The sequence below is a fragment of the Pagrus pagrus genome, assembly GCF_965226575.1.
Source record: "Pagrus pagrus genome assembly, chromosome: 9".
Classification (NCBI taxonomy): Eukaryota; Metazoa; Chordata; class Actinopteri; order Spariformes; family Sparidae; genus Pagrus; species Pagrus pagrus.
The window spans coordinates 23,038,170-23,063,657 of NC_140193.1; the positions used below are offsets into that span (position 1 = coordinate 23,038,170).

The following is a 25,488-nucleotide window of genomic DNA, read 5'->3' on the forward strand; positions in this document are numbered from 1 at the left end:
CAGATTTACAATGCTGGTTCTTCTTCCTTAGCTCCTTTTCACTCAGGCTGACTGCAGCTCACACTTGGCAAAAGTTCTCACTTTGTGATAGAAATACATTTTAAAACAGTTTGATAATTGAGTAATTGTTATTTTTCAAGCAAAAATGTCAAACATTTGCTGGTTCAAGCTTCTTAAATGTAAGGATTCACTGCTTTTCTCGGTCATTTATGATGGTGAATTTAATGTTTCTGGGTCTTGGACAAAAGAAGCGAACGGCAAATTGGGCTCTGGGAAATTGTGATAAGCAATTTTCTTTGACGTTTTATAAAATAAATGATTAGTCGAAATAGTTGTGAAAAAAAAGGTAGATTAACCGAATATGAAAGTCATTGTTAGTTGCATCCCTACAACCGATGAGGCGTTTTTCACTCATTTAACTGTGTTTTAGGAATTCTGTTTGAATTTTGTCTGACCATGCAAACTGTAATCAGCTAATTTTTTTTCAAAGATATGAGACATATCTCAAATCACATTAGATTCAAATCAATGACCATATTCAACACAGTGGAGAGATGTCTTCTTCACACTCTAACAGGACCATGTGAGGCCTATGTGAAACACATTGTTAACATATGTATCTTTGCCCTTGACACCAGTTCCATTTAGAAAAGGACATCTTAATATGCTTAGGTTTCCATTTAAGGAAATACCCTCATATGTGTGTGAAAGCACATGTGTGCATGTGTGAGTGTCTGAATGCGTGCATGCGTTCATGCCCCTCCCGGGGGGGAAAGGAGGGGGTGGGGGGGGTTCGCGCTGGAGCCTTTCCAGTTGCTGATGCATTACAGGCAGATTGGCCCCCAAATCGGATTATTTGCTGTGGACTGACACCACACTGAGATGACATCTCCTTTAAAGTGGAGAGGGCCTCCACTCACACTCTGGCCACTACTTAAGCAGCAGCTTCAATATAATTCATTTATGTCCTGGATATGGCTTCAACCTTTTGAATAACGCAAGAGTACTGCATTTACCATTAGAGAAATGAATGTCACCTACATCTAACCAGGGTGCATCCTGTACTTTACTGATAAAAACAATATTTTCTAATGCTGTCTGGCTCTTACTGCACAAGCGTGTGTGTGTGTGTGTGTATGTGTGGATTCCAGTGCCTCGGAGAGCTGGTTCTTCATACAAGCGCTGTAGGTGGAGACATATTGTAATATTTATGTCCTTTTGATGTACAATTAGCACGTCAGCTACTAGAGTGGATCATCTAATCCGGTGCCACTTCAAGCTGCTTTAAAATAGATCCAGTATGCACCAGGTAATTTAGTGTCACTTCTTTGTGTCTCTACCCCCTCCTCTTTCAGTCCGCTGCTTGTCATAAGGTTAGCGCGCTGTGTAATTGATACTAAATTTGTCATGATGTGGATAGCACAGTTCAAGTGGTGCAGTGTACCTAAGAGTCGCGTTGTTCCCAACCCCAGTTTGTCATTGCTGTGCTGCCACCAGTCCATGCATAAAATTAGGCGGCCATGCTCATTGACATGGAGTGTCTCTTCCCTACTTATCCCGCTCGCCCGATAAATAAAGTGTGTTTTCATTGTTGCCCATGGTGCACTCCCTAACAGAGACAGAACAGAGACACAACAGATAAGCTCTGGTTATTTTCTCCATTTTTTTGTAATCGCTGCTAGAGAAAGTCGTAAAAGTCAGTCTTTTGTGTGCTGATGTGAAGTTAATCTGATTTTAATTTAATTATACGAGTTAGTTGCGGAGGGCACAGGCATTGGGGTGTTTGTTGTAAGAATGTTCTGACATTGGCGCAGGTATGGGGCAGCTAGCATGTTAATTAATGATGAAGATCCTGACAATATGCAGAGGCATGACAGCGTTAAGCCAGTCGGCTGCTGCTTCCTTTGCATATTAATAGATCCTTCATTATTATTTAATATGACAGCTGCTCCAAGGGCTACCATCAGACCTTGTCTCTGTTATTTGCTGTTTTGTGCTCCCCATGTGACAGTGCCATGCTATTCTCTGTTTGTTGAAATGTTCCCTTTTCTGTTCTTTGACTGGTGTGGCTCTCTACATGCGGCCACGATGCGCTGTTTGTTTGGCACTCAGAGGATTCTGACTTGCCCGTGCGTATATATGAGAAAAGTGTGTGAATCTAAAGGTGACTTTGAAAGAATATATGAGGCAGGATTGTTTTGTTTGCATAGTAATGAATGCAGATTAGCACTGAGTGGGATTGGTCTTGTTGACGTTTAGACTTCTAGTGGCTTAATAGACTTGTTGCTGGGCGCCAACATCTCCCTGGCTTCCTTATTACATCCACTCTACTGAGGTGTGTGTTATGTGGATATGACAATTGATCCGGTGAGATGAAACAATTATCAGAACAAAGATTTCGATTTATGGAGTGTGTCATTTAGTCAAAGGCGGGGGGGAGGTTGGAGCGGAATGATGAATGAAAAACGGAAAAGTGATAGTAGTAGTGCAAATCAATGTTTTAGCCTTTATTTACTTAATACACATTATATCAAAACCTGTCACCTTCTTCTTTATGGATCCATTTCCCTTTGTTTGTCTTTCCTTTTTTTGTTGTTTTTTACAATTTAGTCCAATGTGCTTTCCGCAAAAAAAATGGTGAGGACACACAAGCTGCGGTGCAATAAACAACAGCGTTCCCACAGCTGAAGTTAGAGAGCATCAGAAGGCACCACTGCGGCACTCCTTTGAGCGGCACCTGATTTGTGGGGGGAATTTATCACACAAACAGCCCAGAGGTGATTTCAATATTTACTCGGCAGTCTGTTCTGCATACGTCTCATTTGGAAAACAGTTGACTCTTGCCCATTATACACAAATGAAGGCTGACCTTCAGACTGGGCAGAGGCCACATTCATTATGTGGAGAAGTATCACCTTCTTATGAGGCAATGGCGCTTTTTTTTTCTCCCCCTGCTCTGCCTATGCATATTGAACAGCAGCCAGGGCCCATTGCAAACGAGAGGGACCTGGCTGACATGATGTATACTGTACGTCAATATGGTCCTGATGTATTTTAAGATGCAAACAAGGCTTTAAATTATATGCACCTCCATGTCAGTGGCTCAGAGTGACTCTCGCCATCTGCCTATCAGCTGGGTATGAGAGGAAAGGGGTGCCCAGGCCGGTACGCTCTTGCGTGCATGTTTGTCAGTGTGTGTGTTTGTGTCTGTGTGCGCACATGCTCGCATGTATCTGTTAGAGCCACATGTTCGATTTCTGCCTCTCCTTGTACTCACGTCTCCCCTCAGATGCATGGCTAATAGCTGCTCTTGAGTCCCATCACGGAGACGTGACAGCTTAGTGATGATAAACGCAGACGTTGCCTTGTTCTGCGTCAAACGTAAGGCAAACCTGCATATCCACTAGAAGCAGCCTCTGTAAAAGGGCAGGTGATACACCATATTGTGGTTATGAGTGATTCCTCTAATAGGTACACATCTTTTTCTCGCCTTGCCTCTTTGATTTTGTTGCTGGGGTTGGCGAGAGGAGTCGCGGGACTCTCCTGAGACACGCCAGGCCTAGAGGAGCTTTAGCACTATCTGTCCCTGCTGTTTGAGACCAGCCTCATGAATAAAGATTTCAGTCACGTTCGACACACCAGAACCCTGGAAATACCACAATGACAAACCAATGCTTTATGATCTCTGCAGTGTGCTCAGCATACGCATGTCTATAATCTCGGACTTAACTATATCAATCACATCAAGTCCGTTTTGATCGAGGTGGACGGCCATGTTAAATATTGCTATTCCAGTATATAGTCGGAGATTGCAGGGGAAATGTGAATGATCATTTCAAATGTGATGTCAATAACCGTTTAGTCTGCTCATGAAACGCTTTGGGCCTGAGGAGAATCCATGTCAAACTCTCAAAGATTTTTGGCATGTTGTCAGAATTTTTCAAGTGATATGCATACTAAAGAATGTATTATAATAACTGCATTATCGGAACTAGTATGATCATTTACACAGCCTTACAGAGTGCAGAGGCAAGACTGTCTGGCCTTAAAATAACTATTACTAAATATATTTTAGGATATATCGCAAGACACGATATGCAACAAAAATGTAGAAATGACTACTGATACTTTCACAAAATATTAACACAAGTTTTGAAAAATAATCAATGAATTGTGGATATAAAGACTACATGGATAAAGGCAAGTAATTAAAACAAGTAGAAAAGTCTGGTATGCTCAGAAAATGACATCACTTTACTTTAATGCAGCCCTTAAAGCCAGGGAAAGACAACACTTATACTATATCACAATATCTAAAATCTGATGCGACATATCGTCACATATTACAATAGCAATGTAGTGTCTACATATCGCCCTTACAGCCCTACAGTCATGGCACAAACATCAAAATAAATATATTTCTGTTTTTTTCTGTCAACTGTTTTCATGTTTAATGTGCAGTTGAAAAACACTTGTCTTTGTAATGTCTTCAAAACAAAACAAAAAACACCACCTTGTGTTTTTGGTGCCCACATCCCAATAGGGTCTCTTTGCCTGATGCCTCGTTACCTTCCCACTTCAAAGGTCATGGGTATGTTGGGTTTTCGTTATTTCTTTTTTTTTACTTTTTTAAAATGTAATGACATTGAATTGCTTAGATACTTCACACTTTTTTATGGAATGTACTTTTTTATTTCATTTTCACACATGGCCCTCCAAGTATTTAATACACTCAAAGCCATTTACAAGTATTAAATGACTGCTCCATTGTTTATAGTTTTCCACCATCCTACATGATGACCGGCCTTGACTCCCTTAAGAGTCCTGTTATTATGAGACACTACAGTATATACAGTAGCTGTGAGGAATTTGAATACCAATGTTAGGCATTATTCAGGACGGTATGATCTGCTGAATACATTAGAGGGTATCATTGAAATACCCTCAATGAGAAGATTTTTAAGAGACGGTTCTCTGTGTATTTGTTCACTTATTGAACCTGTCTCACTTTCTTTCTCACTTTTTTCTCTCCCCCAACCCTCTGGTGTCACACCGTATCACGGTGCCTCGTATTATATACACACATACTTTCTGTGTTATGAGTTGTACACACAAAATGCTTGCATCATGCACTATTATCTTGACTGCATCTGTTCCCATCAAGGTACAAATACATCAATATAGCGCCCAGGAATACCAGAGTCGGTGAAACATTCATAAAAATCATATGCTGCCACACACACAGGGATCCATCCCATCAGCATGATAACCTGCTGTGAAGATATCCCCTGTCAGAAGATGAAAAACCAAGCTGTGATCTCATAGGCGCTTATTCCCCATAGTGTATAAAATTATTCATTGTTTTATTATTTCAAAAGTCCTTTTTCTTTTTTTTCTTATTTTTTTATTCGGCAGGGCAGGTTTCTGAAAGGTTTTGCAGGTGCAGTGGCTCAGCCCCAGCAGACATGTAGCGGGTCTGTAAGCGCTCTGTCTCCTCTGCCTCCTTTCTCTAGGCCTGACAGCAGCGGCGGCAGCAGCTGCCAACGCAGCCATCGCAGAGGCCATGAAGGTCAAGAAGATCAAGCTGGAGGCGATGAGCAGCTACCACAGCAACGCCAACCACCATGGGGCGGACGGAGAGAATGGAGACCTCAGCTCCAGTGTCGGTGAGGATGCCCTTCACACACACTGTCACAAACACAAACACAAACACATTCACACTCACTTGAACAGAAGACAAATGCCCACTGCAAAGTATTTTATGTGCCTGTAAACACACACACACACACACACACACACACACACACACACACCAAGATTTGCATACTTAATCACCCTTTTGACACACACTCACAACTCCTCCAAGGCTGCAGATTATCTATGTGCTATATTAATAATAGATGGAAAATGTTTAGACACTTAAATATCTGCATCTAGATCAGCATCTGCGTCAAAATAAACATATTGATTTTAAATAATGCAGAATGACTGGTCAGCAAATCTTAAATCTTGCCTGAAAAATAGGGGGTTTTAGAAAAAAAATGAATTCAGACTCTGACTTCTGAGCCATTTAAATTAATCGAATTTTGTTAGCGCCACCTATGGACAGAATAAAGTCAAATTTGGCAGGATTGCTTCGAGTAAATGTGTGTGCCAGTCAAATACATTGTTGTGTTGAAGGGCTATGGCAGTTTCTGTTAATTAGGCTACTTACAAGAAACTGGAAACCAATTATTGGAAAATGGTAGGGCGTATCATGAAAAGTATCTTTTTTTTTTGTTTCCAGAGCTCATGCAGATGTTTAATGAACTAACAAAAGGGGGCAGTGGGTGTATACTGATAGATTCATCCAGAAAGAAATACAATTGTTGCTACATTCAGTGGCTCAATAGTTATGAGGCAAAAAGTGTTTTGTTAACTTCCCCAAATCATCACCTGTTATCTGATCTATTCAATGACTTTCATGACTAACATTTCATTGAACTTATTCTTAAAGGGCCAGTGTCTAGGATTAAGTGGCATCTAGCCATGATCAACCGCCATCCTCCTCCAAGTATGTGGGAGTAAAATGGACTGGGGATGTCACTGGTTAACCATTAATCGGTTAACCGTTGAGAATATTTTTTGACCAGTTGAGCATGTCGGTCGGTTGGTTAATTTGCATACAGACACAGTGTTTTCTAAGGGCTTTGCTAGAGCACTCGTGAAGTGCACTAAAAGAAGCTCAGTGTAGGAACATTTCCTCCTGAAAGCAACAAGTCAAATGTAATGTAAGTGTTATGCTACTCTTTAGTACTAAAGCACTATGCTATACCCCATTAACAACAAACACCCTTGTGCCATGTCCGTGGATGGCTCGCAGCTTAAACATCATGTTTCCGCTAGTTGGGAGGAGAAAGTGTGCGCACAAGTTGCAGGAAATACATGCGGTGAATTATTGCACATGTGACATCCAGAGAGTTTCCGTCCACATACCCACCCACTCACTTCCTGTCAATCATACTATTTAACCCCCTTTTTGTAGCATCAAAAAAATATTTAAAACCCAAACTTATCAGAAGTAATGATCACTTGATTACATATCAGCTCCATGGAAGCAGACCTACTCCCTCTGTACATACAAAAAGACTCATTCTAAGGTAACGAAAAAACAACGATTCTTAGTTTCAGGTGATTATACACAAACAAAAACATGATTATGAATATAATATTCCATTTCTGCCAATCGATCCCCTAAATCCTACACACTGGACCTTTAAGAAGCAAACTAAATACACAGGACCAAAAAAGTAGCACCTCTTTGCCAGAGGTAATAAACAATCCTTAACATACAGCTTGAGTTAAACCAAAGACTTGCAACACTGTCTCCACTATACTGCTGTTTTCTTAATAAAATGGTGAAATATTGCTTCTCTTCAGAGTGTATGCACTGTAAATATCCACCTCGGTGAGGTAAGTCTTGTTTTCCCTCGAAGTGTTACACTTTGGTGTTGAAAAGAGAAAAAAAAATTCTTAATAGCTAAGTGAAACTGTGAACACAGTTTCCCAAAGCTATCAGCTTTTAACAAGGTCTAATTGAATTGCTGTGAGAGCACTGGTTTTTCACTATGTGCCATTTCAATTAATTATTAGGCCTAAAATGCAGAAGGATTTTGGTAATATCACACAGAACCACTTAGTGCATTAAAGAGAATGATAATGTATGTTAGTGCGGATTCATGAGGCCATTCCAAATTATAAACCAAATGTAATCCCTGTAGCTTTGGTTGCTAAATGGAGGTTTTGATTCACTTACTGTAATAAATGGCCCGACTCCTGAATACATTTCATCAGTAATACTTGACACCATGGAGCTTATGGTGTGCGAGATGAAAACAGGATGCGTTTCTAAGCAGATTTAACAATGCAAAATGCATAAAGTGTGAGGTCATCACTCCAAGAGAATGGAGTATGTTAAAAAAGAAAAAGAAGAATACGAGCCAACGAGGTCACGGAAATAAAGATAAATGTGAGTACCAACAGCAAGGCTATGGCAGTGGAGCTAATAAGAAACTGTTTTATCTTTTTACAATTTAAATTGTAACCTTGAGCCCACAGCCAGCCACACAGGCTCCCAGTAGAATCATAATTCTGGCAAGGGGGAGCAGCTCTAGGTGTGGGTGCATGGGCCACAGCATTAGCTCTCTGAGTGAAATATATGGCAGTGACGCCTCTCGGCCCCATCCACAATCAATTGGATTCTTTTCCTTTAATATTTACTCGCAGCGATGAGATGCTCGTCTGCATGGTGATGAACAGTCTGCCACTGGCGTTTGAAGGTGACCTGTCAGTGAGTATGGACAAATCTCTCGCTCGCAGAAATGTAGAAAATAAATCATTAGGGGCAGGCAGTCAGACAGGGGCCTCTCTCTCTCCCTCACTCTCCTCGGATTTAAATCAGCTCAGATTTATGATTTGAATTAATGCTTCGTTTGGTCAAAGGAATGGTCGCAGAGACAAATGATGTTTGGTACTGAAACCATCCTAATATTGATTACTGGGTGTCGCAGCAATCTCTTGTTTATATCAAGCACTCTCCTGTGACAGGGTGGCCAGCAGGAGTCATCCTGATAATACGCCGGAGAAATATGGCCTGCTCGGCACCGCGGGGCCATGAAACACAGCTAGCAGCATGCTGTCTTCTTCATCTAGCCCCTGGGCTTCCACTCACATGTTTGTTTTTAATGAAAGCGTTTTGGAATTTCACAAACTATGAACTGATGCACGAGAAAGAGTGATCGCAGAATTATTTAACGTATCAAGAGTGTCTCAAACTGGCCTGTTTTCACAAACCATTCTGGAGTGTGAATGCCTAATATACCCACGTTATCCAATAGCAATCCAAGCGTATAAATCACTTGACTGATATAGCATGGAGTGGGCAGAAGGGGAACTGTATTTGGCTGGAGCTTTGTTAGGACTGGACTGACTGTTGTTTCCCAGTGCTGACTGGGGCATGACTTCATGCTGTTTTTTAAGAGACTCAGACCACAGCTGCTCTGAGGAAATGGACTGGAGTTTTATAATCATCCAGCTTTAAACTAAGACTCAACAAACGGATGTGTTTACTTACACAAATGATGTTACCGACCACGACAGGAATTGATATGATAATGAGCGTGCTTCTGATAATACCACTAAGGACACGCATCCATTTAATCAGAAAGAGCCACTACATAAACCCATTGAAAAAATCCTCCTCGGGGCTAAAATACAGGTGCCTCATCTCAGTGTTTGTCTGAAGCAGATCTTTGTGAAGCGCTTAAAGCAAAGCAAACCGGAGCCAGCCAGTGAAGGACACTCTGTTCTGTTTGTAGAGTTGGATTGCCTGTCGCTGTCTTTGTGTTGATGTAAATTGAACAGGCTAATATTTCTCCCTCGCATTAAATATTCATCACAATTAGACCTTCCTGTTTGCATCAATGTTATTAATTATAAGGGAAAAACAGCCAAAATAACCAAACAGCCTGAGTGAAAGGAGAGAAAGAAATAGATATGCTGAGGGAGAGACAGATAAAAAGATAGTGAGAGAAAGAGAGAAATGTGGATGGAGTGACATAAGGATATAAAAAGAGACGGAGTGAGAGTTGTGTGTGTGTGTGTGTGTGTGTGTGTGTGGGGGGGGGGGGGGGGGGGGGGGTGCCTTTTTTTGGCTTTTCCCTCGCACTCTTTAGTCGGGCAGAGGGAGCCCTCTCAAAGCACAATGTGGATTGTTGCTGCGCCTCTCAGGAAATGCCACAATTACAGATCACAGACCAAGCAAAACACGTGTGGCGCTGGGCCTTGAGGGGGATAAACAGCCCGCCGTTCCCTCCCAGTGCATTGACCCCAGCCACAACCTTCATTACTGGGAGAGAAAATATTGTCAGCTGCCCACTAACAAACACCTGCCAATTTCAAGAGAAGGAATTGCTTTTTTTTCAGCCGTGGAAGGAAAATAAAGTGTTTCTTCGACCTGCAGAGAAGGAGTGGGAAGAAAAGATAAGACGGCGTTCACCCTTGTCCTCTTTTCTCTGTCTCTCTTCTTTTTTTTGACTCTGTCTCACTTACTTCCCCGTCTCTCGCCCTCTCGTCTCTCTTTGGCCACTGGGTGCTGCCCTGCCACTCATCTGACTCCTCACCACACAACTCTAATGGAGCCGAAATCCTGTTTGTAATTAGATATGGGAATTCCGCTGTCATCAGCCAGATGATGCCTCTACAATGCCGACCAAATAACTCGCAGACAGACAGAGTGCTACACGGAGGAGACACAACAGCCTCTGCTTACTGTCAGATCCGACTGTACATTTTGAACGAATCCTCAACCCTCAACACCACAACTTAGCAGTATAAGCAGTCACATTTTACACAAACACTCCTTCAAAACCTAAACGTCCTCTGTATCACATCTGCGGCTTCGGTCCAGGCTGCCGGTGCCCAACAGGGAGCCGAGAGCCGCATGCTAGGCTGAGGCTGGACGAATGGTGACAGGTACCTGGAGTGTTGCCTGACTGAGAGTTGAGAGAAGAGGTTCTGGGTGAGATGATGAGGAGGCATCATTCTCTCTTCCCAGGGTCATCAGGCTAATTTCTGCAAGCCCCACCCTCACGCTTGTGTGTTTGGGTGTGTGTGCGTGTGTGTTAGCGCGTGCACGTGTGTGCATGCTCGCGTGAGAGAGAAAGAGGGGGCCTTGGCCCCTGAGAGCGCTCTGTGAGGAGACCACAGCTGTACACTCCCAGCAGCTAATTGGTCCTTATCTAGCTGTCCCATTCATCTTCATTTTTTACCAATTACTGAGCATTATCTGTGTTCTCAGTTGGGTATGGGACTTAATCCTTTTTGGTTAAGCTGGTGCTACAGCTTGCAAATTTCAAATGGAGACGGGGAGGGGGGTGTGAGTCGGGGGGGGAGAAAGAAGGGAAAGGTGGAGAGGAAGAGGAGGGGGGGGCAAAAGTCATAGCAAAAAACTAATTCTGAAACTTCCCATCATCCCTCGCTGGCAGGAAGCAATCAATAAACAATGACATCACACGAAGGAGGGAGGAAAAAATGGAAGAGATCAATTATTGGCGTTATAATTCAAGCCCTTGTTTGCAAACGTTGCAGCCTCATTGATTAGGCTGTTCTTGTTGCACTCACCATTATTGACTTGTTAAAACCATATTTTCTCATCATCAGTGGTTTTGCGTTCGCGGTCACACAGATAACAACGCTTTAAGGGGCCGTCATTAATTATTCAAGATGTATTCATTTTAAAGCACAGCGAGTCCAAATCATCCTGTTTACTCTACAAACAATACCAGTATAGTACATTGCTCATCCAGAAGGTACATCAAGATGCCGCAATCTGGGGCAGTTAGCCTTAATTTTCTAAGATCAATGCATAACTAGGCTCCTCTCTATATGGGGTCCGTGCTTGGCCACGCTGCAGAGCTGAGTGGAGTCAGCCTGGAGACCACGCACTAATTACTGTAGTGTTTACTGCTCTGCTGGATAGCATTTGTACCATTTTGGATCGTATCAGTGAGTCAATGTGCTCTGCGCTCGACAGATAAATAAGACATTAAGGTGACAGTGTGTATGAATGCAATTACAGTGGGAAAAATAATAGTCATCAATTACAAAATAAACACGAGTCCAAAAATGGGGGAAATTAACAGCCACACACGAACGTATACTTACAGAACGCACAGGCATGCGTGTCATCAGACAGACACAGCCGTGCACACGAAAGCAGGACACATATAGAGACACTGCTCCTGCACTTTGATAGGGATCTGTTTGGTCACACTCTCTGCGCCAGCTGTCAGCCCAGCTCCACTGCTGCGATTTAATTAGTCTGTTTATGTCCTTTCTAATAATAAAGCTCTCTGGGTGGAAGGACACATCCAACTAGCTAGCTGCGTGCTCCAACCTGCTAGCTGTACTAGTGCTGGTGGTGGCCCAGCGTAGCTAAATGTGGGCCATGATGGAGGATGGTGGCTACTTCCTGCTCCTCTAGACAGAACAATGGCCCTCAGGCTCAGATCTAGTATCACCCCCTACTCAATCCTAACCTTAACCATTAGGGGATAAAGCACATACTGACCTGATATGAGTGTCTAGGGGCAACTTCATCCATCTTCCTCTCTAGCTCTCTTGTGGGAGCCTTTGTCAGCCGGAGCTCTTGAGAGAGACTAGATTGTAGCCATGGGCTGAATGGAATTCATTCCACGAACATATCATAACACCTCTTTGACTGCGACGGATTATGGTCTCGCTTGATTTACGCAAATTACAACGCGGTTTGTTTTGATTTACCTTTATTCTGATGTCGAGGCTGCGCTGGACAAAATAGGGTCCGTTTAAGCTGCAGTTGTTGGAAAAGAGGGGAGTCGTGGCAGTAAGTGAATCAGACACACTGAGCTAGACAAGAGAGTGGCAGAGCAGACAGACAGCCTTCCAGCCTGAGTAAAGAGCTTGATGGGTCTCTGTCTCTCTCTTGGGCTTTGGCCCTCACCATCTCTCTATTAGTCTGCCAGGCTCATGGGAGCCAGGTGACAGATAAGTGAAGAACGACACACACATTTTAATAGACATTTCAAAAGATAAACCTGATAATCATTTCTCTTTTTAATGAAGTCTAATGTCCTCGTTCTAATTCCGGTTGCGTCGGCTGTTAAGCATCAGCGTAACACTTGAATATGCATGATTGGGAAATTGTGAGGCACACTGATGTAGCTACAAAATACACAAACGCAGACAACTGCAGAAATAGATTACAATAACAGGGGGAATTGATTAAACATTATTTCCGTAATGATCCATATCAAGTTCTATCATCTTTGAGTGGCAGCGGAGTTGCAGCCTTACAGAGAGGAATAGACACGAGGAGGGACCAGACAAACCTCGTGTCATGGAAATATTTGTTTGATTGTCTCTTGTGGTTAGTTCACAATAGCAGGAGCAGAGCTATAAAAAACAACTGACCAGTCGAGTTGTCATCCCTCATCAACATTAGGCCTCATTCTTCATTAATTGGATAGATTAATTTGGAGCGCTTTGATGCGGGGGTGATGCATGCGTTCGGCTGTCCCCTCCTCACTATTCTCTGTCAGGTTGAATTTAGCCAGGGAAGGGGCTGACCTTTGAAAGTGAAGAGATCAACACAATTTGAAAAGACAATGTCACTTGGTGTAAATGTGATACGTGTAATAAATGACATTCAACCTTTCAGTGATGATGAGCTTTCGCAGGTTGCAGTAATGTGAAATATGCGCGGCGTGTAATTGCATAGAATGTGGAGCAGTTTGGACATACACCGCTAAGATGGCGCGGCATTAGAGGCTGGATATCATGTGCTCTCATTTCACCATGATTACGTCTAAGAGGAAACATTAGCATAGAGTAATAATATTGCCGTGTACACAGTAACAGTAATGACAGTACAGTGATGACAACAACAAAACCACAATCTCGTTTACTGTGATTACCCAGTAGAAATGTCCCACTGCCCGGCCACGCCGCAATCAGGGGGAGAATCAAAGAGCATTTATGTGATCGAAATAGTTGGTTCTGTTCCACGAAAGCACTCCGTCGGTTGCCTGAACCGAAAGGTGTTTCTTCTCAATTATGATATGGGAACCCTCATCCAAATAGAGCTATCAGCCACGCTGAGCCCAGACATCTTCACCATCACACAGCCTCTCCTCTGGGACCAAGATAAAGGGGGAGAGAGTGAGCAAGTTCAAACAATGTTAAGGAATTTTCACAATCTCAGCATGTCCTTCATAGCGTGAACAAACACAGGAAGGTATTTCTTGATATATTGTGTTTAGAAGCCTGAAAAAAAATAATTGAAATAACCTCAATGTAATATTGTTTTTTTGTTTTTATTTATTCTTATACTCAAATCTAATTCAATCCAAACTAATGACATTTTTTGGTCTGCAGTGATAAAATAAAGTTTCCATGTTACAGTCCGTTCACCTTGAACTCATTAGCACTGCTGTAAACTGTAAACTATACACTGCATTACTGATTTTCTCTCATGAGGTGATTGTAATGGAGGATGTGAGAGTACAGGCAGTAGTGATGCTAATTTTGTAATTAAAACAGATGATCTGATGACCACATGCAAACTGATCCCCCCCATCCCTCCCTCCATCCGAAGTGATATGACGGCAGAGTGGGCCGTGATTGATAACGCTCGTCAATATATTTCATTTCAGGAGCCTTGGTCAAATGACAACTGGTTGTCATTGACTGAAAGCAATCTTTTTAAAAGGGGAGCCTTTGCTAAGTATCAGATGAAAATGATTCCTCTGTCTGCTTGGGTGTCACTGTCTGTAGGAGCTTTATTGATTGGGCTTGAATATATTGCAGCCGCAGTAGTAACAGCTGCTAGTAATATCTCTCCTCTCCTTCTGCTCTCCTCTTCTGCTCGCAGCACTTTCTGTGCCGCGCCGTATTGTCAGCGATCAGATGTTGCTGCACTCGCGCCGATGTTGCCGTGTTCATCAAGAGTGATGTGTGACAAATGTAAAGTGAGCCTGGTTCCGACCCAAATTAGAGGAGCGAACTGCGTTAGCTAATGTGTCCTGAAGGCCTGGCTGTCCTGGCCACCCCCAGCCATGTGCATGATTGCGTTAACTAAGCCCACCATTGTCCCCCCCCCCACTCTATACGCTCTGTGTTATCAAGCACAAGGATGTTGGCATTGGTTGGTAAAGGTCATTTACTGTAATGAGATTTGCCACATGCAAGCATATGGCTTGATTATTGCCCTGTTCGTTAACATTTTCAACAAAGAGACAAATAGACAGCTAAAAACGGGGCTGGTGCGGGTGGGGCAATGGCGAAAACGTGTTTAGCATTTTCTCTTCAAAGATAGGAAGAAGTTTTTTTTCCGCAACAGATCTGCCACAGACATGATTGATCTTTCAATTTTCATAAGGAATGCGTGCCATTAGAGCCGCGGATTTAAATTATCCTATAAAAGTTGCCTGCCTTAGATTTTGTACACTTAAAGGACAAACACCTCTGTCTGTCTCCTTGATAATTTCTACCACATGTTACACTCCAGTGGTTTGGGTAGGAAAGCAATTATGTTACCTCATCAAACCAGAAATGTTTTCTTATCATGGTTTCTCTTACATTAGGCATCTTGGCAGGAAATCTTTGCCCACCTGAATCATTGGGAAGTGTATCTCTTTATCCTCGCATGCAAAACACATTGTGTTTGTCGATGCGAATTAGATTGAAATGTGTCCAATCATCGTGGCTCTTGGAACGTAAAAAGAAATTGTTTTGCATGTGTTTTTATGTCTGGCCTGCTCCATGCGCGTACCTACCTACAGTATGCGCAATTATCTACACGGCATCACACTGTCTGACTGTGTGCCGTATGTTTTCATGTTTACCTCCCCTTGTTACCACGCGATGCATTCTTTTTATGTGTCTGTTTGCTTGTGTGTGTGAGCGCGTGCGTACGTGAGTGTACAGCAGGTATTTAACAAAGGCAAGATGTTTGCTTTATTATCAACATTAACTGCGTAAACACAAAAGGCTTCAAAGTTTCATTCAATGACACTGAGGGGCTGTGGGTGGCTACATCAAAGCTCAATACCTTCCTCTCTCCCCCCATTTTAATGAGAAACAGGACTCACCAGCCTTGACTGAACCTGCCATCTGTGTGTGTCTGTTTTTTTTTTCTTGTTTGCATGTGTGTATGCGTGTGCGGTTGTGTGTGTGTGTGGAAGCATTTGTGTTTCTGTGCATATGGAAGCATGTGCTCGTGTTGTGTAAAGTGGCACCGCGATGCCAGGCAACATATTTATGGAGTCTGTGTCGTATGTTTGATCTAATGGCTGCAAGGCTCCCCTCCATCTCACATGGCAGGGGCTTCAGATTTTGGGGGGAGATTAACAGTTATGGTAAAGATGAATAGCTGATTAGTGCTACGGAGAGACCTCTAAATGTCTTGCCGCATGACAGACACTTTGTCATGAGCCATTCATTTCCTTTAGGGACCGGTGTGCAAACCCTCGATACGACCACAACAAAGACTCTCCATGTGTGTGCACCGCCGTCTCACCTTTGTTGGAGAAACACATACACGACATGGGGGCATTTTACAAGCGCAATTAGGAGGAAAACCGAGATTAGTTTTGCAGCGGCGGACTGCATATGCATTGTGCAGTGAGTCAGTTCATTTAGCTGCTTGACTGGAATGGTCCTGTTCAGTTTGACAGATCAGAAGAGGAAAAAATATCTCAACGCCATGAAAAACCAAAGGCTTAGGGCTGAGCAAATCAGCCCTTTGTCTTGTTCAATTCAAATCAAAGGATAACCAGGAATGTTTGTTTGACAACAGCATTTACAATGCATTGTTCTGAAGCCCAGAGCCTCCCAAACAAAGACAGATAGGCTTTAAACAAGTCATTTAATTAGCACCGGATCCCCAGCTTTGGCTGCGCCAACCAATTATACATTCCTGAGGCATGTGCAGGTCCTATTTCACGGCAGCGAGAGGCAGATCCTCTCCAGCCCTGTCTCCTACAGTACATCTCTCCCCTTCCATTTAAGAGAAGGTAAATAGCCCAGACAGACAGCTTCATTAGCCAGCGTCTGAAGAGCGTAGGGCCGATTGTCGCTTAAATAGTGCGCTTTTACTGCAGGCCCAGCCGGCGACCTCCGATCAATTACAGCTGACATTATTGTTTGTCGGGAGCTTTTTTCCTGGACAGAGGGAGTAAAAAACGAGATCAAGCCTGAGCTTTGGCTGGAAATGTAATCTTCCCCCTCTCTTTGGTTCTTTCGCTCCACAAACAATAAATCATTCAGTTGAAGAGATAATAAAGTGCCAAGTAGGAGCTAGTTTAATTTTTGTCAGGGGAAATCTGTCCACAACAGAGTTAAGGGTAAGGGGCTGGCTGCTACCTCCATACCATTTTCAATGACAATGGCTTAGTTCCTTTTTTCTTATTTTCCTCTGTAGGGTTAGACAGCCAGAGAGGCTGAAGTCCTGTTTAGATGAAGATTAACTGCTGCACAAATCACTGCAGGTTATCATTTCTGTCATCAAAATAAATTACTGCTCTCTTTTTAATCATTTTAAAACATTCAACATTCAATCTTTTTTGCGGTGTGATTCTTTTAAGTATCGGACCTACCGTCAGCCGTGCCGTTTGGGTCTGATGTAACAGCTTTTTAATCATGTTGTTACCAAGGGCTGTTTTAATTCATTCAATTCATCCTCCGTGATTCAGATCTTTGCTTATCCATGCGTGAACTCCCAAGCACTGCACGACATAATAGCTGAGCTGTTTATATTGGTATTAAGTGATTTGTAGTTTTAATGATGGTAAATAGGAGTTCACCTTTGCGGGTCCCTCCGGCTTACTTCAGGTAAATTACTCCAAATGCATTGTTTATGCCCTTCAGGAGAGAGGGGGGGCTTGTGGGAATTCACCTCTCATCAAGTCTGAACTTCTGTATCGGAGATAAACACAAACTGACAAATATGTTTCTAACGGTTTGCCCACTGGAATATCTACACAATATCTAGGTGATTAATGAGTCTGACTAAGGCTTGTTGATTCTGTTTTTGGCAAAGAAAAACACAAAAATCCCTCCTTATTATTGTTACCAAGTTACAAATTGCTCAGGATTGTGGACTGCAGTTACTCATGATCCTTTTATTTAGCGAGAATGAATCTAACAAATGGGAAGAAATTGCATATGAATGAAGTGAAAAACACTTGACTGTCCGGCAAAAATGCCAGATTCCTTGAATAAACCAATATCCTCCTCACCTGGCTCCTTTCAGCTACAAATAAAGGGATTTGGTGGACCCTTGTTGGTCTGTGGCACATTCCCCTACAGTGGCCTGAATGGGCTTTTATGGGAGAAACACCGCTTTGGGATGGGGTGACATGAAAGGGGCTGGACAGGCACAGAAAGCGAGACTAATACCTCTTAGAGCGAACAGAGGTCCAGTGTTCCCCCACCAGGCTGTCTGTCAGGTGGAGACACATCACTAAAATTCATACAGCATCAAGGACAAGATACAACAAAGATACAAGTGGACGTGACCCTCCATTTTTTTCCTCATATTTTTTTTGATCTGGTGGAAATTTGGCTGCTTAAAGTCAACGTGTCTTATGAACGTAGCTGTGTTTGATTGGATGGGTGTAATATATCCACCTCAAAGGCAGAATAAGTCTCTTCACTCTGGCCCTTGAGTGGCCTTGAAAGGCTGATAGGTAGCCTAAACCTCTCCATGTTGTCCTACAGTAAGTACCCCCGCAATCAGGCCCTCTGTGGTGTTTTTTAATTGAGCTTAGCCTGCTGAGTGGTAATTGATTCAGTCTGAGCTACAGCAGAGGCGCTGATACAAGGTGCTGCTTGGCTTCCGCCTTTCTTTAATCTCCCCTGCTTTATATTGTTTGGGAATACTCGCCACTGAGAAACTGCATGCCATCTTTCTTATGGAAATCAATGCTTCTTTTGGAAGGAGGGGAATGACACAGAGGAGTACTTCTCATGTCCTTTCATTTTCAACCAGTGTCCTTCTCTTTAGAGGCTTCGCCATGCAGATCTCCTTGCCCTTTGGCTACTGATGTTTTGTCAGAAAAGAAGAGTGGAGTTGTTTTGTGGATCAGCTTTCTGTAGTGCAGTATCTTTTTTTCTTTCCCTCTTTCTTTCACGCAGCTTTTTTCTTTCTTTTTTCTTTTTACCTTGAACTGGGCTGCCAAGAAAAAGAGAGAAAAAAAAAAGGAGTGAAAAATCAACAGAGAGGCTCAATCAGATCCAATAGTGTCTATGAGGTTTTCTTTAAAGCATTTGAGGGAAAGCATCTGAGTGGCGGAGGAATGAGACCAAACTGTTCCCAGTCACTTTTGATCCTGCCAGTTCAAAGTCCCCATAGAGCAGAGGGTGGAGGGAGGGGGTGTCGTGGTTGGGAGGGGGTACAGACACCTAGCTTTGACCTTCTGTCTGCGCTCATGTCCTTTGAAAGTTGGCTTGTTTTCATTAAGCCATTCAGAAGCACAGTGCAGGGCCACAGTTTGACTAACTACGAACCCCCTATGGTATCTTTATTAGACATTCTTTACATTTTCCGACTACTAATGGTTCAATTTTTCCCAATTAGGCGTCTATTGCTACGCAGCAATTGAATAATTTAAAACATTTGTGAGATATCTCTGATGTTGTAATGGAATAATTTCTAGTGCATATAAAAGAGAAAGAAATGAAAAACCCCATTATTGTGCGAGCTGAAAGTGACTTTACTCCTTTTGGTCTCGCTCTCTTCTTCTCTCTCTCTCTGGTGGAGAATATAGGCTGCTATAATTAGCTAAAAGTCATTGCCATACTGTGGTCTGACGGTACTTGTTTGTCATTAGCACATTTAACTAGTCATTTGGGTAATGGCTTTCAAGATTGCCTTTGTTTTTACAGAGATATTTTTTATATGTAAATATTGAGATAATTTCCATAATGTGCCCTTTTTATTCATCGCAGAATAATTGATGCATCTTTATTGCTGTGTAAACTTTGGTCTTTGAATGACTGTGTATATAGTTATCATCCCCGTTTTCTTTATTATTATTGCAGTAGTATCTATTATTAACGTGTGTTGTAAAACATTTATGTGTATTATGTTAACATGGAAAGATACCAGAGAAGCGATTCCACTTTTTTTCTCTTCTAATGGATGGCAGTGTAAAGCTTTAGTGTTATTGGAGACCAATTTTAAAGGGTATCTCAGTGGTGGGAATTACTGATTGCTGAATTAACAGCAGCAGGTTTTGAGTTTGCAGCCAGACCCACAGAAGTTTCCCCTGTGAATATTTCACTCATAATATGCATCATTGAGTAACCAACGACCTCTTCATGTGTCTCAGGCCTGGAACTCCCCTTCATGATGATGCCACACCCCCTGATCCCAGTCAGCCTGCCCCCAGCCTCTGTCACCATGGCCATGAGCCAGATGAACCACCTCAGCACCATCGCAAACATGGCCGCCGCAGCACAGGGCCAGAGTCTGCCCTCCAGAATGGTCACCTCTGTTATAAAGGTAAATTTTAATACGGAAAGCAGCGATATCACAATATTTTAAACATCAGTTTCTCCTTTATGTGGTGTAATGTTTCAGCCTAGAATCGCTGTAATGTGATCCTCTCGCTATCATTGGCAACATATCTTGAATCACATCGTATCACGAATCACTCTGTGCTTCCCACCCATACACTTGATATTTATATTGCGTGTGTTTTTGTTTCTGTTGCTGCTGGGGTTGCAGGAGCGAGTGCCGGACAGTCCCTCACCTGCTCCCTCCTTAGAAGACCACAGGAGGCCGGGCAGTCACCCATCGTCCCACCGCAGCAGCAGTGTGTCCAGCTCCCCAGCCCACACAGAAAGCTCCTCAGACAGGATACGTACGTCTCTTTGTAACCTCACAACACAGTTAGTCGCCCAAATATGTGGTGAGGAAAATACATCTTCTGAGTGATGTTCCCAATGTCACTCCTTTTTTTTTTGTCATCCTCTCTCCAGCCGCACACCACAATGGCCTGTCCATGAACCACGCCCTGCTAGGCCTGTCCCCCAACATCCCCCCTGGGCCTAAAGAGGGAGACTTGGCCCACGACATGATCCATGAAGTAGCTGCACATAAGAGGATGCACACTGACAAAGGTGAGTCAGGTTTCATTTTCAAAGGAAGTTTGATATGGTGTTCCGGCCCACATGATCCACCGTGTGCTGACAAGGGTTTTCAGTTCACCCTCTACAATTTTTTTTTTTTAAACATGCTGTATCAGAAGTTAAGGACTCATAAGTTCAGTTTTAGTTCCCTCTATTCAGTGTTCACAATATATGAAAGGGACAGATGTTATGACAGGCTCTGTTCAAGGAGCCTGTAATAAGTTGTATTTTTAAAAAAATGTAATTAAGTCTGCTAACAAAGATGAAGACCTCATGGAGAGCAGAGCAGGTTTGTTGTATGCAGTGAATGTCACCAGAGGCAGGTGGACCAACTGTGCCAACAGCAGAGACAAGGAACCTGCTTGGTTTCTGTGTCACAAAAAGCAGAAGAGCTCTCTGAGACGATTGTTGGTCAGGTTACCAAGTGTGAATGAACTTTGATATAGGAATGTTCTTGAACCAACTGAAGTGGAATTTCAACTGTAGACCCACCAGAAAATATTCTGCTTGCTTGGTGTATTTTTTTCTTTATAAAAAGAAACACTTAAGATTTCTCAAAGTTGAGACCTTGAATATTTATAATACAGTTTCATAAATGTTAAGCGTTGGGATTTGCATTCAACCGTCAGTTTGAAGATCATGTCTCTGTAACAATAATCCTAAACTTTTAGAGAACAAAAATCAAATGTGCACTTCAGAAGAGACAGCCTGAGTGTAAATGTGTGTGGATGTGTAAAAATGTTTGGATGTACCAGCACATATTTTGCTAGTTGGAGCAACGTCCACAGAATCAGCATTACTGTGTTTAGATGCTTTACATTTACATTTATATTACACATCATGTAATGACACTTAATGTCAACAGCTTAGAATAAAGATATATAGAGAAACAACAACGTTTTTAACAGGCTTCTGAAAAAAAAATATATATATATTTTGAAAGGCTCAGATCACTTTTTTACATTCCCATACACCCATGTGCTCTGCTGTAGTAGGACGCTGCGTGTTACGAGTGTGGAAACCTCCACAATGTTCTGTTGACAGAAGGAAAAAAGAAAAAAGATGTAAAAAAGCATTAAAAAAAAACATCTTAAAAAGTTCTCTTAAGCAATTACAAAAACAAGTGTGCAACTACTCATTGTTAGCACTGGAAATAGGTTTCAGATTTTCACACACATTTTGCATTATTGATTTTTTTTTAAAACATATATTTATATATACCAAAATTATTACTGATATCAGTGCATAAATATCTCCAATAACAACTCAGAGGGTAAAATATTCAAAATGCTGAACCTCGAGCTCATTGTCTACAGTAAATGTTTTTTCATATTAATTGCTGGCGTTATTTCATTAGAGTTTTGCAGTGCTTGGAGAAAAAAAAGAAAAGAAAGGAAAAAAAAGATAGAAATCTACTAAGCAAGGCAGATTAAATACAAAATGAAGCAAATAATAGATTTTAGTATTCTCTGTTGGTTTTGAGCAGAGCAGGGGCGGGCTGTGCTGTGCTGTGCTGTGCTGTGCTGTGCTGTTCTGTGCTGGGTGATGCAGGGTGGGGTGAGGCTGATAATGATATTAAAACCACTATGGAAATCATTGGGCTGTATGTTCCCAGTTGGCCGGGCTGACGTGAAGATCAGTGTTAGACCTTCACTCACAGGGTGTGAAGCAGTGAATAGTAATAATTAGCGGGATCATGAGCTGAATTTATGGGTCACAAACTGTCTAACTGTCTATGCGCGTGTGTGTTTGAGCATGTGTGTGTGTGTGAGTGTGTGTGACAAAAAGAGTCAGGCAAACAGAGCAACACAAACAGAGAACGGAGGAGAATTAACCAAGTATCCACACAGTAAATCAACTGAATGTTTCCTCAGTAGCGGAAATCTTACTTCTTCACTGAAGTGCCTCCTCCACACTCAGATAATCAACACAAATGGACTGTAATTTCTTTGCAATATTAGAGGAGAAAGCAAATGACCCAGCAATCTACACCAATTCTAGCTAGTTGACCCACACACATCTACCCGCAAACACACGCTGTATTATCTTTGAGATTGTCAATTCCTAATATGTCACTGGACTTGATTAGGATTCTGAGCTCTCCAGTGTGTGCACCAGAGGTCTCGGGCTGTGGAAAACATTTTTATAAAATAACCCATTAATGCAGAGGAGTGCAACTAAATTAGTTACCAATTTGCTGAGCATGAATTAATGAAGAGAGCTTCTCCCGGCTCCCACAGTTGTAATTTTCATAATAACCCCAGACCTTTATTTGGCAGGTTGTTTAGTTTTTTCGTTTGAAGGTTTTCATTAGTCTAATGAGGACTGTGCAAGGGCGAGCAGTCAGCACAATTTACATGAGGAAGCTATCATAATAAATGAGGCAATTTGAATAACATGCACAGGTTTATGCAGCGAGATAAGAGAGATTGTAGCAGCCAGATTCAGAGGTAACCAATACATTAGAACCAACTAATAACCAAAGTAATTCCAATAAAAGCTTTAAGTGAAGGGAATAAAATTAATGATAGATATATTGAACTGTAATGATATGATACATGATGCATTAGATTAATAAAATAAATGTGTTCCATTGTTAAAGAGGGGAGAGGCCCCACCATCCGAAGCTTTGTTTATGGTGAGCTTTTTAATTAGGCTTGTTCATCGCATCAGTTTGTTTAGATAAATGAGATAACATTCCAATGGTTTAATGATATCTCTCCACTTGTTTGATCTTTATGATCCTGGCAGAGCATTAAATTAATCTCTCGCAATGCACTTTTAGAAGAGAGCACAGTGGGCGCAGAGGAAGGATGCGGTGCCCCGGCTCATATGGAGGCTATTTAAATAGCCAGACACCTCAGAGACAGACACTATAATGTCACATCACTCATATCCTATGAACATGCCTCATCTTTTTCATGTCATCTCTGCTGATGAAGGACAAAGGCTGTTTGTTGTTGTCTAAAAAAGACTGTTTTCCTAAGTTGTGTCACCCAGAGCAGAGCAACCAGATGGTTACTCGTTTTGTTTTTTTTTATTTTTCGGGGGCCGTTGTTTGAACTTGATTATTTTTTGTCCAAATTTTGCCAGAGAAAAAGAGGCGAGATTAGATGATGTGTGAGAAAAAAGGCTAGTAGAAAGCTAAGTGTTATCTCACATGTGACTAATTGAATTGCTTCAAACAGAAAGTCTGTGGCGATAGCTTCCGACAAGCCTCTGTCTCGTGAAACAGCAGGTAGCTGACAAACAAGGGGAAATTTGAAAGGTACGGAAGCCTTTGGCTGTAAACTCACTTTGGACATCAAACACTTGACATCATTTTATTTCCTCGGGGAAAAGGTGTTTGAAACGCAAGCCATATGTATGTACATCCAAGTATAAGAGTTTTCTGTAAATACCATGTGGCAGTTTCAGCTTTTTGCCAACAACAAATTTCACCACTTTAGCCCAGCCCTCCCACTGCAGTTAAACATGCCACATCTCTTTTACGCTGAGCTAAAATGCCTGACAGGAGATTCGGAAGGCTACTACAGTATGTAAACTGATTCTGTAAACCATATTTTAAAAGTGGGTGATTCACTGGTAATATGATATTGGCACTTCCCCGGTAAACGTTATATATCCTTGTTGACACAACAGGAGATGCACTCATAATGTCCTGCCGAGCACAAATGGATGCTTGTGGTGTATTATGTCACCTAGAGATGCATCCGTTCATACCTGCTATCAACTGGGCAATCGTTGATGCATCAAGCACCCGTGTGACCACAATGGACGAAGCTGATTTGCCACGCCTTTTCTTTGTCAGGATGCGGCCTAGATGTCCAGTTGATGTGCTCAGGGCTGCTGCACTGTCTGCAGTCCCAGAATGTCTGAATGATGAAGTGAAGCAGGTACCAGTGTCACAGTCTATTACGTACAGCTGCTCTGGGCAAGGACCTGTGGACCATGATGGGCTCATGTAGAGAGGAGGGTATAGTTTGAATAGAAAAAAAAAGATGAAAAAGACAAAAAAGTGATTTTCAGCCTTTGTAGTCTTTGTGCTGTTCCTTCTTTGCATAAGCATTTGCAATGATAAAAAGGAAGTTTGAGGACTTTGGGTCAGGCAAAAGTTTGGGCATCAGTTCCTGCACGCTTTCCGCGGTGTAAATATTTCACTGACATTGATGGTATCTCCGTACAGTATCATTAAAAGTTGGATATGTTCGGTGTAAGCTCCTTCTCTTCATCTTTCTGACTTTAATGCATAGTGTTTTGTTCAGTCCTCCCGATGTCCTTGGCGTTGCAAGCTTCAAACACATGCTGACTACCTGACTTTCCCTAAGTCAGGAGGCAAGATCATTAGCCATCACAACCCTGAAATGTGACTTGGCAGACAATAATGCTTTATGATCAAACAACTTGTCAGTGCGTCCTGTTGAAATGAAAGAGTGCAAAAAAATAATTCAATAGAGGATCAATCAAATTTTCCCCAGCCCATGTGAGAGAGATTGCTGATGGTGCAGAGAGGGGCTATTCCTCGAGGACACGGGAGTTCATTTGGATATTTGTTCTCCCCCTCATGAATGTTCCATTGCGTGACACCATCTCCTGCTAATCACATTTCACTGAAAAGGGGGGATGCTTTTAGGGACGTTGAAAAGAGAGAGGTTCTTTTTAATCTTTGAAATGCCTCAAAAGTGACAGAATGCTTTCTCCTGCCAAGACGTGAGCCTCGGATGGGGAGATAAATATGCTGTGGTCAGCTAAGTGTATCTAGTGAGCAGAGAGGCA

General features: G+C 42.2%; 1 protein-coding gene across 4 annotated transcripts in view; it reads left to right on the top strand.

Moving 5' to 3' along the window:
- dachd (dachshund d) overlaps positions 1 to 25,488 on the top strand; it is a 99,123-nt gene that overhangs the window by 52,841 nt on the left and 20,794 nt on the right. For 2 of the 4 annotated variants that reach the window (XM_084362034.1, XM_084362036.1), the window contains exons 3-6: positions 5,514 to 5,666; positions 19,911 to 20,083; positions 20,309 to 20,444; positions 20,563 to 20,703. In XM_084362034.1, coding sequence (XP_084218160.1) covers positions 5,514 to 5,666; positions 19,911 to 20,083; positions 20,309 to 20,444; positions 20,563 to 20,703 — 603 coding nt within the window. Of the gene's footprint in view, positions 1 to 5,513; positions 5,667 to 19,910; positions 20,084 to 20,298; positions 20,445 to 20,562; positions 20,704 to 25,488 lie in introns of all 4 variants that reach the window. The other 2 variants (XM_084362033.1, XM_084362035.1) reach the window with 1 other exon arrangement.